Source organism: Terrapene carolina, unplaced genomic scaffold (genome assembly GCF_002925995.2).
Source record: "Terrapene carolina triunguis isolate 2854851 unplaced genomic scaffold, T_m_triunguis-2.0 Scaffold32, whole genome shotgun sequence".
Taxonomy (NCBI): domain Eukaryota; kingdom Metazoa; phylum Chordata; order Testudines; family Emydidae; genus Terrapene; species Terrapene triunguis.
The window spans coordinates 2,126,772-2,139,313 of NW_020664383.1; the positions used below are offsets into that span (position 1 = coordinate 2,126,772).

At 41.2% G+C, this 12,542-nt stretch overlaps 1 protein-coding gene across 2 annotated transcripts in view; it reads right to left on the bottom strand.

Annotated features, from left to right (window-relative positions):
- Positions 1-12,542, bottom strand: part of LOC112114226 (GA binding protein transcription factor subunit alpha) — a 41,289-nt gene that overhangs the window by 28,653 nt on the left and 94 nt on the right. The window contains exons 1-3 of one of the 2 annotated variants that reach the window (XM_026652350.2): positions 11,492-11,709; positions 9,580-9,680; positions 1,546-1,690 (exon numbers count right to left, since the gene is read on the bottom strand). In XM_026652350.2, the coding sequence (XP_026508135.1) occupies positions 1,546-1,690; positions 9,580-9,656 (222 nt within the window). In that variant the 5' untranslated portion in view covers positions 9,657-9,680; positions 11,492-11,709. Of the gene's footprint in view, positions 1-1,545; positions 1,691-9,579; positions 9,681-11,491; positions 11,710-12,542 lie in introns of those variants that run through there. The other variant, XM_026652348.1, reaches the window with a different exon arrangement.

A 12,542-nucleotide genomic window follows, 5' to 3' on the forward strand; every position in this document is an offset into this window, starting at 1 on the left:
ATGAGGAATACTTGTGGCACCTTAGAGACTAACAAATTTATTTGGGCATAAGCTTTCGAGGGCTAAAACCCACTTCATTGGATGCATGCAGTGAAAAATACAGTAGGAAGATATATATACACAGAGAACATGAAAAAATGGGTGTTGCCATACCAATTATAACGAGACTAATCAGTTAAGGTGGGCTATTATCAGCAAGAGAAAAAAAAAAACTTTTGTAGTGATAATCAGGATGGCCCATTTCCAACAGTTGACAAGAAGGTGTGAGTAACAGTAGGGGAAAAAATTAGCATGGGGAAATAGTTTTACTTTGTGTATGAATAGATACAAAATCCATGTTTTCTTTCTGGGAAAATAGGCGCGTAACTTCTCATCGCTAGGACTATCACTCCTACAGCTAGTGCGATCAAGCATTTGTTAGCAGCTCCTATTCTATAGATAAAGAAATATATACACATACTGTAATAACTACCCAGACAGAAATTCATAAGAACATAAGAATGGCCATACTGGTTCAGACCAAAGGTCCATCTAGCCCAGTATCCTGTCTTCCGACAGTGGCCAATGCCAAATGCCCCAGAGGGAATGAACAGAACAGGTAATCATCAAGTGATCCATCCCCTGTTGCCCACTGCCAGCTTCTGGCAGTGGAAGTGCCAGAATATATGGTTCTCATGTATGGTGAACAGTAACCATACATCAGGGCCAGCAAATATCTTACATACTTTCTTTTAAATCTCCCTGCCACTACCAAACCAGGCTTGAAGTAAAGTGATTTCAATGTATGCCAATAACCTTTCAGGAACTCTAGAGAATCTTTAAGTATTAACAAGAGTGGAAGGAAATTAGAAAGGTTACCAAGTCTTTATTTAATGGCTGTGTTATTTAAGCTTTATAAAAATTATAATGAAATCAAATCGTATTGAAATAAAAAAAATCATTATCCAGGAAACCCTGCAGTAACCATCTATTTCAAAAACATACATTTAAAAAAAAAATCACAATATGTTTTTGTATAACTGCAGAACAATCTTTACAACTAGACCTGTAAACATCAGAAAACACAAAACAATGCTGTGTAAAGCTCTTCTGGCTTCTAAATTCAGAAAATCTGAAAAAATGCAACTCCCATAGGAACCAGCAAGTAGCAAGTGTTTCAGGGAACAGTCAATACACCTGACCTAAGATACACTAAGAATTGTGTTCCAAGGTATGATTTGTACTTTCAAAATTATAATGTTTATTTCCCCCCCAAAATTGATAAGACATTCTGCTACTGAGATACATTTCTGACACGATCCCTAGAAGTTTCCCAGTTTTATTTGCAGTAAATTAGTAATTAGTGGGTACATATTATAAACAGTTTGAAGTTGATGAGGCTGACATTTGCAAGATTAGACTCTTAACTGTAAACAATTTAGCAAACTGAAGAGTGAGACCCCCTATATAAAGATCAGAGTGGAGGGAAGGGACTGAATATACAGAACTATTCTCAGAGTACAGTTTGAACCCTCAGAAGAAGTTTTTCAACCCTCCTTGATTTACCTGGATATCTTGCAGGCAGATTTCATGTGCATCCAAGGAACACTGAAGTCTTGGTTCCAACAACTTCTTAAGATTTCCAACTGGTTCATTGATGTCAATAGCCTGACTCACAAATTCTGCTGTGGTGTACGTCTGCTCAACGATGCTTAAACACCAAAGGATCAAAGAATTGATCATTAACTGAATGTTAACAAAACAGCTTTGAAAATGCACTAGCTGTGTGTTCTCCTATAGTAGTAAAAGCTATAGCTAGGTTAAAACAAATTGGAGATAACCTATGCAAAAGCGAATATTGATACCAGAAATTTTAATAGTTTATTGAAAACCCTACTGAGGGTATGCCTACACAGCCCACAACAGCAAGCCTCCCAGCTCGGGTCAACAGATTCAAGCTTGCAGCACTCAAGGTAAGGGCTCTAAAAACAGCTGTAGACAGCTCTTTGAAGTTGCAGCTGGGGCTAGAGCTCTGACTCTGAAGACTAGGGATAGAGAGGGCGGGGTGATCAGACGTTTTTACTCAATGACACTCTGGTCTTTTTCTCCAAGTGGTTCCATTTAATTTAAATCCAGCAATGTGTGAGTAGTTAGAACTACAAGTCATTTAAAAGACACTCTGATTTGCATGTTTGGACTTGTCTTACATTTATATTCCATCTCAAACAGCTTGTTGCTATTTCTTAAAACTGGGCACCAGCTATTTTTGAATTTAAAAAATCATAATTAAGCAGTTTTTAAGTTATTGATATCTTTTTGTGAATAGTACTTAGATAACTGCAATGTTTCTGAATACGTGCTTTCTGAGATAAGAATTTTAAAAGGTTTTTTTTTTTTTTTTTTAAATTGTGCCACTTATCTAGGGCTACCATATGTCCGGATTTCCCCGGACATGTCCGGCTTTTCGCTCTTTAAATAGCTGTCCGGGGGGGGGATTTCTAAAAATCTAAAAATGTCCGGGATTTCCCCCCCGGTCGGCTATTTATCAACCGAAAAGCGGCTGACAGGGCGGCGCATTGGGGCCTCGGCAGCCAAGGCCCCTTCCCGGCTCCCCCCATCCCCTACAGCCTTAGCACGCCACCCGGCAGTGCTGGGGGGCAGGGCTGTGTGCTTGTGAGGGAACGCGGCGGCGGGGCTGGCAGAGGTGGCCAGAGCCCCTCCCCCGCTTACCCCCTCCTCCACAGCCTTAGCACGCAGCCCAGCAGCGCTTGGGCGGGGCCAGACACCTGCTCTAAGCCGAGCGGCACGGTAAGGGGGCCGGGGAGTTGGAGAAGGGGGGCAGTCAGGAGATAGGGAGCGGGGTGGGGGGGGTTGGATGGGTCGGGAGTTGGGGGGGGCTGGCAGGGGGGCAGGGGGGTGGAGAGGGGTCGAGGCAGGCAGGGAGCAGAGGGGGTTGGATGGGTCGGGAGTTCTGGGGGTCCTGTCAGGGGTCGGGGAGCAGTTGGATAGGGCATGGGAGTCCCGGGGGTTTGTCTGGGGGTGGGGGTGTGAATAAGGGTCGCGGCAGTCAGGGGACAGGTAGAGTCCTAGGGGGGCAGTTAGGGTGGGGGGGTTCTCAGGAGGGGGCAGTCAGGGGACAAGAAGCAGGGAGGCTTAGAAAGGGGGTGGGCTCCTAGGGGGCAGTTAGTGGCAGGGGTCCCAGGAGGGGGCAGTCAGGGGACAAGGAGCAGGGGGGGTTGGGGATTCTGAGGGGGGCAGTCAGGGGGTGGGGAAGTGGGATGGAGTGGATGGGGGCGGGGCTAGAGCAGGGGCGGGGCTAGAGTGGGGCTCCCCCGCCCAGTGTCCTCTTTTTTGATTGTGAAAATATGGTAACCCTAACTTATCGAATGTCTATGTTCTTCTATTTGTCCAAATGTATCCCATCACAATTAAAATCTGAAACAAATATTAAAATTGGCAGGTGCAAGAGGCAAGGCAACTGTTAGGGGTAAAAATAGTAAAATGCTTAAATAAAAATCTGTCATTTTTGAAAACAAGAAATCTGCCAATAAAAATGGGAAAAACAAAACAAAACACCAAACATGGTGACTAAAAAAAATCATGTAAACTAGTCAAAAGGAATAGAAATAGTCACTTCCTGCACTCTCCAAAGGTCACCAAACGGCATAACTAAGTGAGAAACAGAATTTAAGTGACTTGTCAATAGTTAAGTAGGAGATTTGGGGAAATGACAGGAGCAGAACCCTGATCTCAGAAATGCTAGGACAATACAACTCACTGACTCAATTTCTTTTCCAAATCTCTAATTAGTTAGAAAAATTTTAAAATGAGGATAATGCTTGCTCACTTCTATATTCATTCTCCCAAATGAAAAAGAACTAGATGAGTGCAAAGAAATGCGTTTGGAAATGCCAACATTTTTCAGATGGGCTAACACAGGACCCATCCTGAAGGCTGCTCTGTGTAGGCAGATCTCTGCACCCACAAACAGCCCCTATCCTTTTATTTGATTTTTTAAAAATGTTTACATGTATATTTACAGACAAACAAAAGGAAAACGAACAGACTTAGGAGGCAAAAAGGCAAAAGTCAAGACACTAAGAAATACCAAAAAATCTCCTTGTTCAAAAACCCACTTAAAGGATTCTCACTTTAAATATCTCACCATTTACAAAACCCAAGGAAGTGAAATAGTTAATGACATAAGTCTTACACTGTCCATGTCAACATTTCACTTTCTTCATAAAAATGTGCAGATTTTATCACAAAACAAACATGGTTCTGATATAAAATACTGCTCTTTTATCAGTAATAAACAACGCAAAATCCTTCCTAAAACAAGTTTTATGTTTAGATGGCACTATGATCAGCCACATATAAAAGTCCACATAAATACATATTTTTATCTTAGAATACATCAAAAATCATTTCATGTGTTAGAGTTAAGACTGTAACATTGTGATAAAATATGTATTTCTTTATATCCACGGTCTGGGCCATCCAGGTAAATAGATTATTACAAGGATGTGTAATCAATGGTTACCCAGGACTATATAATTACCTGATAATTCGAAATTATTAGCATCTTGTTTGACTTTGAAAACCCTTTTGGTATCCAAGGAACTCCTGCAGAATATTAATAAACTTGGGTATTTGTTGTGATGGTGACACTGCTGTTAACGTAATGAAAATGTATGCCCATAACGAGATTCCTTCTCTGTACTCTACTCACAACAGCAAGCAGAATGCTCTGGTGACTCCCTTTTAAACAGAAAAGGGATGGAATGTTGGAATCAGAAGATTCCATGGCAGTTGGAAAATAAAGAGAAAGCAGAACCCCCCCTCGCCCAACACACACACCTTCCGGTCACGGGAGAGTGAGGGGATGAAGTGTTAACAGGAGCTGGGCAGAGCACCAAGTGATGGTGAACTGGAGAAAGGGAAGAAACTGACAGACTAGGGGAAACAGAAAGAGCTGAGAAATTCACCCGGCAGGTAGGAATGACTCTGGCATCACCTGGAACTGGGAAAGGAGTTGAATTGTTGCCATCTTTTGTTAAATAATTTTTTCCCCTTTGAATCTCCAAGAAGTCTGCAAGGAAATAATTAGTCCTGGGAGGGATAAATGGGGTTCAGTGCAATAGCATTCAGGCATTTATATAGAGCACTGCAGTGACTCACTTGCAGCCACAGCTTCTAGAGCAGGGCACACATGGGTATCCAGCTTCATCGTGGTGCAAGTCTAAAGGTTAGCATATAGTAAGGACAGACAGCAGGATAAAGCAGGCACTTAGCTAGGAATATTAGTTGATGAAGGATAATGATTATAGTACAGAGCAGGTAGAAAAATTTCACTCGACGTTTTCATATTAAGGATGGGTCAAACTCCATGCACACTGCAGATAATATAAAAGGATATAGAAGTTTGCATGCTACAAGGAGAAACCTGAAGAGTGACCTTGGTTTTGTCACCTACTTTTAAAGCTATGTTGACCCAGACACTTGCACATCTCATTAAATGGTATGGAGTTCCAATCCTAAGGAGAGCTTTGAGGGGCTGGCTTATGTACAGAGGAAACGTACAAAATATAGGAGAATATAGGAGAATACTCAAATTGTTAAAAATAAAGAGGAAATCAGACTTAGAGGCAGGATTTATGTTGTCCAGTTATATGTTTTTCTCCAATTCAAAGGGGCTAATACCTGAAGGAAGCTCTTCAAGAGTAGGTAACAGAGCTATGCTTTTTTATTTTTTTTTCCCCCTCTCTAAATGTAGACAGTGGCAATTAAGCAGTAGGAGCAGATTTAGACAGAGAAGTAAGGTAACTCATGTAGGGCAAAAGGCTTTTAATCTCTGGTATTTGCAGCAATGGTGGCTGCGCTGTTAATGTCATGGACATTATCTTCCCCCTCTGTTTTAGTTACAAACTGCTTTGGTTTACATCCCTTTGATAGGAAAAGTGATGGCATGAACTTGGAATCTGAAGTTTCTATAGCACTTAGGAATGGCAGCTAGAGAAGAACATACTGATTTAATGGCTGTACACATGCTGCAGACTTCACAAACATGCTCCTGAGGAGTTGTCAAGGTAGTGAGAGTGAAGTGAAGAAAGGAAAGGAAGAGAAGAAACTAACAGAACCAGAGTAAAAGTAGCAGACAAAGAAAAAATGACTGAGAAATCACAAACAATGCAGACCCATCATACACTGTAATCAGGGTACTGAAGGTCTTAATTGCTGCTTGAAGATTTGTTTAGTTCTAAAAGTGATTTCCCTTTCTACAATAAGTTTGTTTTTACTACAATCATTTAGTTTGACAAAGGGTAAATGACCTTAAGGAAAATAGCATAGAAGAAATATTTACAGAATGTGGTGAGAGGATTAGAAATGGCAGTCACAACAATTAACATCAGGATACTATGGGTCATCCTAAGCAAGTTACATCTTGTGTGTTATGGCTTCCTTTCGGCATAGTAAAACAATTTTTTTCCCCCATTAGTCTGATTTTCCTATGTCCAGGCCAAAAGCACTAGATCTTTATGGATAGAAATTCCATGCTTAAAAAAATAAAAGCATAGCAGTAGGAATAGCAGTAGGAATATACTACCAACCACCTGACCAGGATGGTGATTGTGAAATATTCAGGGAGATCAGAAAGGCTACAAAACCAGAAAACTCAATATTAACTGGGCACATCACCTCAGGTTGGGATACAGAGCTAAAATTTCTACACACCATTAATGACTGCTTCTTGGAGCAGCTAGTCTTGGAACCTACAAGGGGAGAGGCAATGGTTGATTTAATCCTAAGTGGCGCACAGGATCTGAGCCCAAGAAGCAAATATAGCTGAACTGTTTGGTAATAGCAGCCATAGTGTAATTAAATTCAACATCCTTATAGAGGGGAAAATACCAAAGAAATGCACCACAGCAGCATATAACTTCAAAAAGAGGAAATACACAAATATATGAGAAAGTTAGTTAAACAGAAATTAAAAAGGAATGGTCAAGAATGAAATGCCTGCAAACTGCATGGAAACTATTTAAAAACACCATAATAGGGGCTCAAACTAAATGTATTCCCGTACCCGCCCCAGAAACAAACAAAACAAAACCAGTAAGAGAACCCAAAAAAAAAAAAAAAAAAAAAACAAAAAAAAAAAAAAAAAAAAAAAAAAAAAAAAAAAAAAAAAAAAAAAACAAAAAAAAAACAAAAAAAAAAAAAAAAAAAAAAAAAAAAAAAAAAAAAAAAAAAAAAAATGCCGCCATGCCTAATTAACAGTGTAAAAGCATAATTATACAGGCCAAAGAATTTGAACAGCAACTAACAAAAGACACAAAAACTAACAGCAAAATAGGAACATTAGAAGCAGGAAGCCTGCCAAACAATCAGTGGGGACACTGGATGATCAAAGTGCTCAAGAAACACTCAAGAAAGACAAGGTGACTGCAGAGAACGTAAATGAATTCTTTGCACTGGTGTTCCCTGCAGAGAATGCGAGGGAGATTCCCACACCTGAGCCATTCTTTTTAGATGACACATCTGAGGAACTGTCCCAGATTGAGGGGGTCAATAGAGATGGTTTTGGAACGAACTGATAAAACAGTAATAAGTCACCAGGACCAGATGGTATTCACCAAGAGTTCTGAAGGAACTCCAATATGAAATAGTAAAACTACTAACTGCAGTATATGAATCAGCCTCTGTACCAGATGTCTGCAGGATAGCTAATGCAACACCAATTTTAAAAAAAGGCTCCCTATGCAACCCTGGCAATTACAAGCTGATAAACCCCACTTCATTAACTGGCAAAGTGGTTGAAACTATAATAAAGAACAGAATTATCAGACACACAGATGAACATGATATGTTGGGGAAGAGTCAACACTGGTAAAGGGAAATCACGCCTCACCATTCTATTAGAACCCTTTGAGGGTGTCAACAAACGTGGACAAGGATGATCCAGTGGATATTGTGTATTTGGACTTTCAGAAAGCCCTTGACAAGGTCCCTCACCTTGGGCTCTTAAGCAAAGTAAACAGTCATGGGATAAGAGGGAAGGTCCTCTCATGGATCAGTAAATGGTTAAAAGATAGGAAACAAAGGGTAGGAATAAACTGTCAGTTTTCACAGTGTAGAGAGGTAAATAGCGGGGGGGGGGGGGGTTCACCAAGGAACTGTAATAGGATCAGTCCTGTTCAACATTTTCGTAATTGATCTGGAAAAAGGGGTGAAGAGTGAGATGGCAAAGTTTGCAGACGATACAAAAATCACTCAAGATAGTTAAGTCCAAAGCTGACTAAGAAGAGTTACAAAGGGATCTCAGTAAATTAGGTGACTGGGCAACAAAATGGCATATGAAATTCAATGTTGATAAATGCAAGTAATAACAAGGGAAAACATAAGCCCAACTATACGTACAAAATGATGAGGTCTATATTAGCTGTTACCACTCAAAAAATGGAACTTGGAGTCATCGTGGACAGTTCTTTAAAAACATCTGCTCAATGTGAAGCAACAGTGAAAAATGCTAACAATGTTAGGAACCATTAGAAAAGGGACAGATAATAAGATAGGAAATATCATAATGCCACTAAATAAACTCATGGTACACCCAGACCTTGAATACTGCATGCAATTCTGGTTGACCCATACCAAAAAAAGATATATTAGAATTGGAAAAAAGGACAGAGAAAGGCAACAAAAACCATTAAGAGTATGGAATAGCTTCCATATAAGGAGAGGTTAAAAAGACTGGGATTGTTCAGCTTAGAAAAAGAGATGACTAAGTGGGGATACGATAGAGGTCTATAAAATTATGAATAGTGTGGAGAAAGTAAATAGGTAAGTGTTTTTTTACCCCTTCACTTAACACAAGAACCAGGGGGTCACTGAATGAAATTAATAGGCATCAGGTTTAAAATAAACAAAAGGGAGTACTTCTTCATGCAATGCACAGTCAACATGTGGACCTCATTGCCACCGGATGTTGTGAAGTCCAAAAATATAACTGGGTTCAAAAAAGAATTAGATAAGTTCATGGAGGATGGATCCATCAAAGACTATTAGCCAGGATGGTCAGGGACAACCTCATGCTCTGGGTGTCCATAAGTCTGAATGGTAGAAGATCGGACTGGACAACAGGGGATGGATCACTTGATAATTGCCCTCGTCTGTTCATTCCCTCTGAAGCAATTGGCATTGGCTACTGTTGGGCTAGATGGACTATTGGTCTGACTCAGTATGGCCATTCTTATGTTCTTAAATAAGAACTCAGTCTTCTCCCCACTGAATACAATGACAAGACAGACTGCTTTCTATAGGAGCAGGACCTAAATATGATAAAAACTGTAAACTATTTTCAGCTCAAGTGACACAAGTACACCTCTTCCCCGATATAACGCTGTCCTCGGGAGCCAAAAAATCTTACCGCGTTATAGGTGAAACTACGTTATATCGAACTTTCTTTGATCCGCCGGAGTGCACAGCCCCCCCCCGAGCACTGCTTTACCACGTTATATCCGAATTCATGTTATATCAGGTCGTGTTATATCAGGGTAGAGGTGCAGTAAGCAATACTGATTGATCGTAAGCACATACCTTTCTTCAGTGCACTCCTGTTTCTCAGTCCCATCAATTTCTATTTCTATCAGCTCCTCTGCATCTCTTTTAGTCATGGCTAAAAAGTCTCAAAAACAGGCCTGCAAAAGAAAAATTGTTAAAGTAGTTTCATGAATTATAGGGAAGCAAAATTTGAGCATTATAGTTTCACATAAAAATAATTTGTTAATTCCATATACTATTTACCAAAAATGTTTTCAGCTGCAAACTCTAAAGCCAATTACACAGCTCTAAAATGGAAGGGTGATGCAGAAACCACAAAGCAGTTGACAATACTTGTTCTGGCAAATGGAAGTAGTAAGTTGATGGTTTTGTTTTTTTCTGGGAGGAGGCAAATTCAGGAATTTAAACAGACATATAGGTGCAGAAATCATACATCCTGAGGTAGAATCATAGAATATCAGGGTTGGAAGGGACCTCAGGAGGTCATCTAGTCCAACCCCCTGCTCAAAGCAGGACCAATTCCCAACTAAATCAGGTAGCTTTTGTTCTCTTCCTTTGGAGGCTTCTACACTTACTGGATGCTGTATGAACTGGTCAGGTTTACTTTTCATTGGATGATAACATTTAAATTTCAAATTGTTTTAAAAATACTTGAGAGATTTTGTTGTCCCATTTGTATTACATACTGTCCTTGGAAGAAATATGAAAGCTGTTGACAGCTATAAAACTTTTTCTAAAAATATATTGTATTAAATATGTCATCTATTTCTGCTATTTTTTTAAAATTATGTTACCTCTTATAGGTGAATGTATTCAGTATTAATCTACAAAACACCTAATAAACAAAAGATTTTCCATCTGAGGTCTCTTATCTCTCACCAAGTTCAATGATCAATGCATGTAGATGAAAATGCATGTGGTATGATCACCTAATTTGTGCAGTATGTTAGTGTCAAACTATTCTTTTGGGCGGTTTTTCTTATTTATCATTTTTAATCTTTCTCCAAAGTGAGGACAGCATTAGATTAATAGCCAAAGAAATTAAAACTTATGTTTATCTTTGCCTTAAATCTACCTAGGAGCTGCAGAATTCAGCAGCTGGCTTGTTAAGCAGCATTTCTTTTTGTGAGCACATCAAACCTGAACTCAAGCGGTCTAGATCATAGTCCATTGGCTTCTTCATTTTAAGATTTTGTTTGACCTGGAAAACCCTAATGGCCTGGGACGTAGCTATCCAAGAGACTTCTTCTATCACTGTGATCCATTGCCACAGTTGTGGAAAGCAGAGGCTTCTAAGCTAGACAATGCCCCCATCACCCATCGGTACAAGAGAGAGGAGGCTGCTAGCAGGGTGTCCTGTAACCGCTTAGTTAACCTCCAGGACAGACTTCAAGGCATCTCTTTTTCTCCACAGAACATAAAGATTTACAGAGAAGGGCATGGCTGGGTAGTGATAGGAGGATGACCAGTAATTCTGTTGGGGGCGGGGGGGAAGGGGAGGGTATTACATTTGTTTTATGCTGCAGCCCGGTTATTGTGATCTGTGGGTAATTGCTATAGTCTGTCTGTGTTAGTGAAGTATACTTTAAGAAACTGTCAAGGTGCCCAAAGCTTGGCATTAGGTGCGCTTCTGTTTATAATAAAAAAAAAATCAGAACAAATGGTGCTCCAATCATAACTAGAGTCTCTTAGTGCTATTAGAATATAAGTATTGGAATAAGGATACAAATACAATGAAGTGGGCTGTAGCCCACGAAAGCTTATGCTCAAATAAATTTGTTAGTCTCTAAGGTGCCACAAGTACTCCTGTTCTTTTTGCAAATACAAACAAGTAATTGTGAAACAGACTAGTGTGAGTGTTTCTGTGCCCAATAACTGTGAGCAGAGAACAAAGTAACCAATCGGTTCCCTCTGCTATATAAGCCATGAATCTCTAGCAGCACATTACCTTAAATATTTACATAGATTGGAAACAATGGATGTGAAAGGGTACAATCAAACTGAAATCCAAGTAAATTTTTAGTTAACATTAACTCTGTGCCTTTGACTGCCTGGGCCAATCTTCGTGGTCTTGAAGTCATATTTTACTGTGCTTTAAAATGTTTTCCTCTCCCAGTACTGTAGTGCATGGCACACAAAAACAAGTGTGAATGGGGAAAGGTGACTACCTAGTGCATACCAGTGAAATTGACTATAAAACAAAGTACTGATTAATGCACACAAGAGTGAAGCAAAACAGAAACCAAGAAACAACATTTTGCATTTGTTCCGTTACACTGATCTTATGATTCACTTGTAGCTAAAGTCAGCACAAAATTTTAAGAGGATGTCCCAGAAAACAAGTAGAACTAGAAGATTTACAACAGCGTCCACAGTGGACACAATTGCGTATGCTGCGCCCAGAACAACAACAATCGCGGGCAATCGCCACACTTTCCCCTTCATGACTGAACTGACACAGCGCGGGGCGGAGAGGTGCGGGGCGCCTGAAGCGTGTTTATTGCCCGCCGGCGGGGACGGGTCTTTGATGTAGCTGGGAGGGAGCCAGCGAGAGCTCGGGATGGGGACTGGACAATGGACTCCCGGGGAGCAGAGGGCCCGCCAGCCAGGCTCAGTAGTTGCGACAACAGCCAGGCCTCCCCCTGCCTGGGGGAAAGGGGGACAAGGCGGGCGGGTTTCCCGGGCAATTGGCTGGGAGCATCGGGCCTCCCCCGGCGCCCCACAGCCGCCATGTGACGGGACCGAGCCTGCGGCAGCGGGCAACGCTGCGCCCTGGGGACGCCCTCGCCCCCCAGGACTGCACAAAGCCCGCGAGGGGAGGCTGCTCCCGGCCCCTCGCCCCTGGCCCCGCCGCCTCCCTCCTTGTTGTTTGAACCCGAAACGGAAATGAGACTCGCTGCGCCGGGGAGAAACGGAAACAAAACACGAGCCGCAGCCAGGCCCGAGCCCCCCTCCCCCGGATACGGAGAGCGGCGCTTCCCTTCCACCCGCCCCTCCCT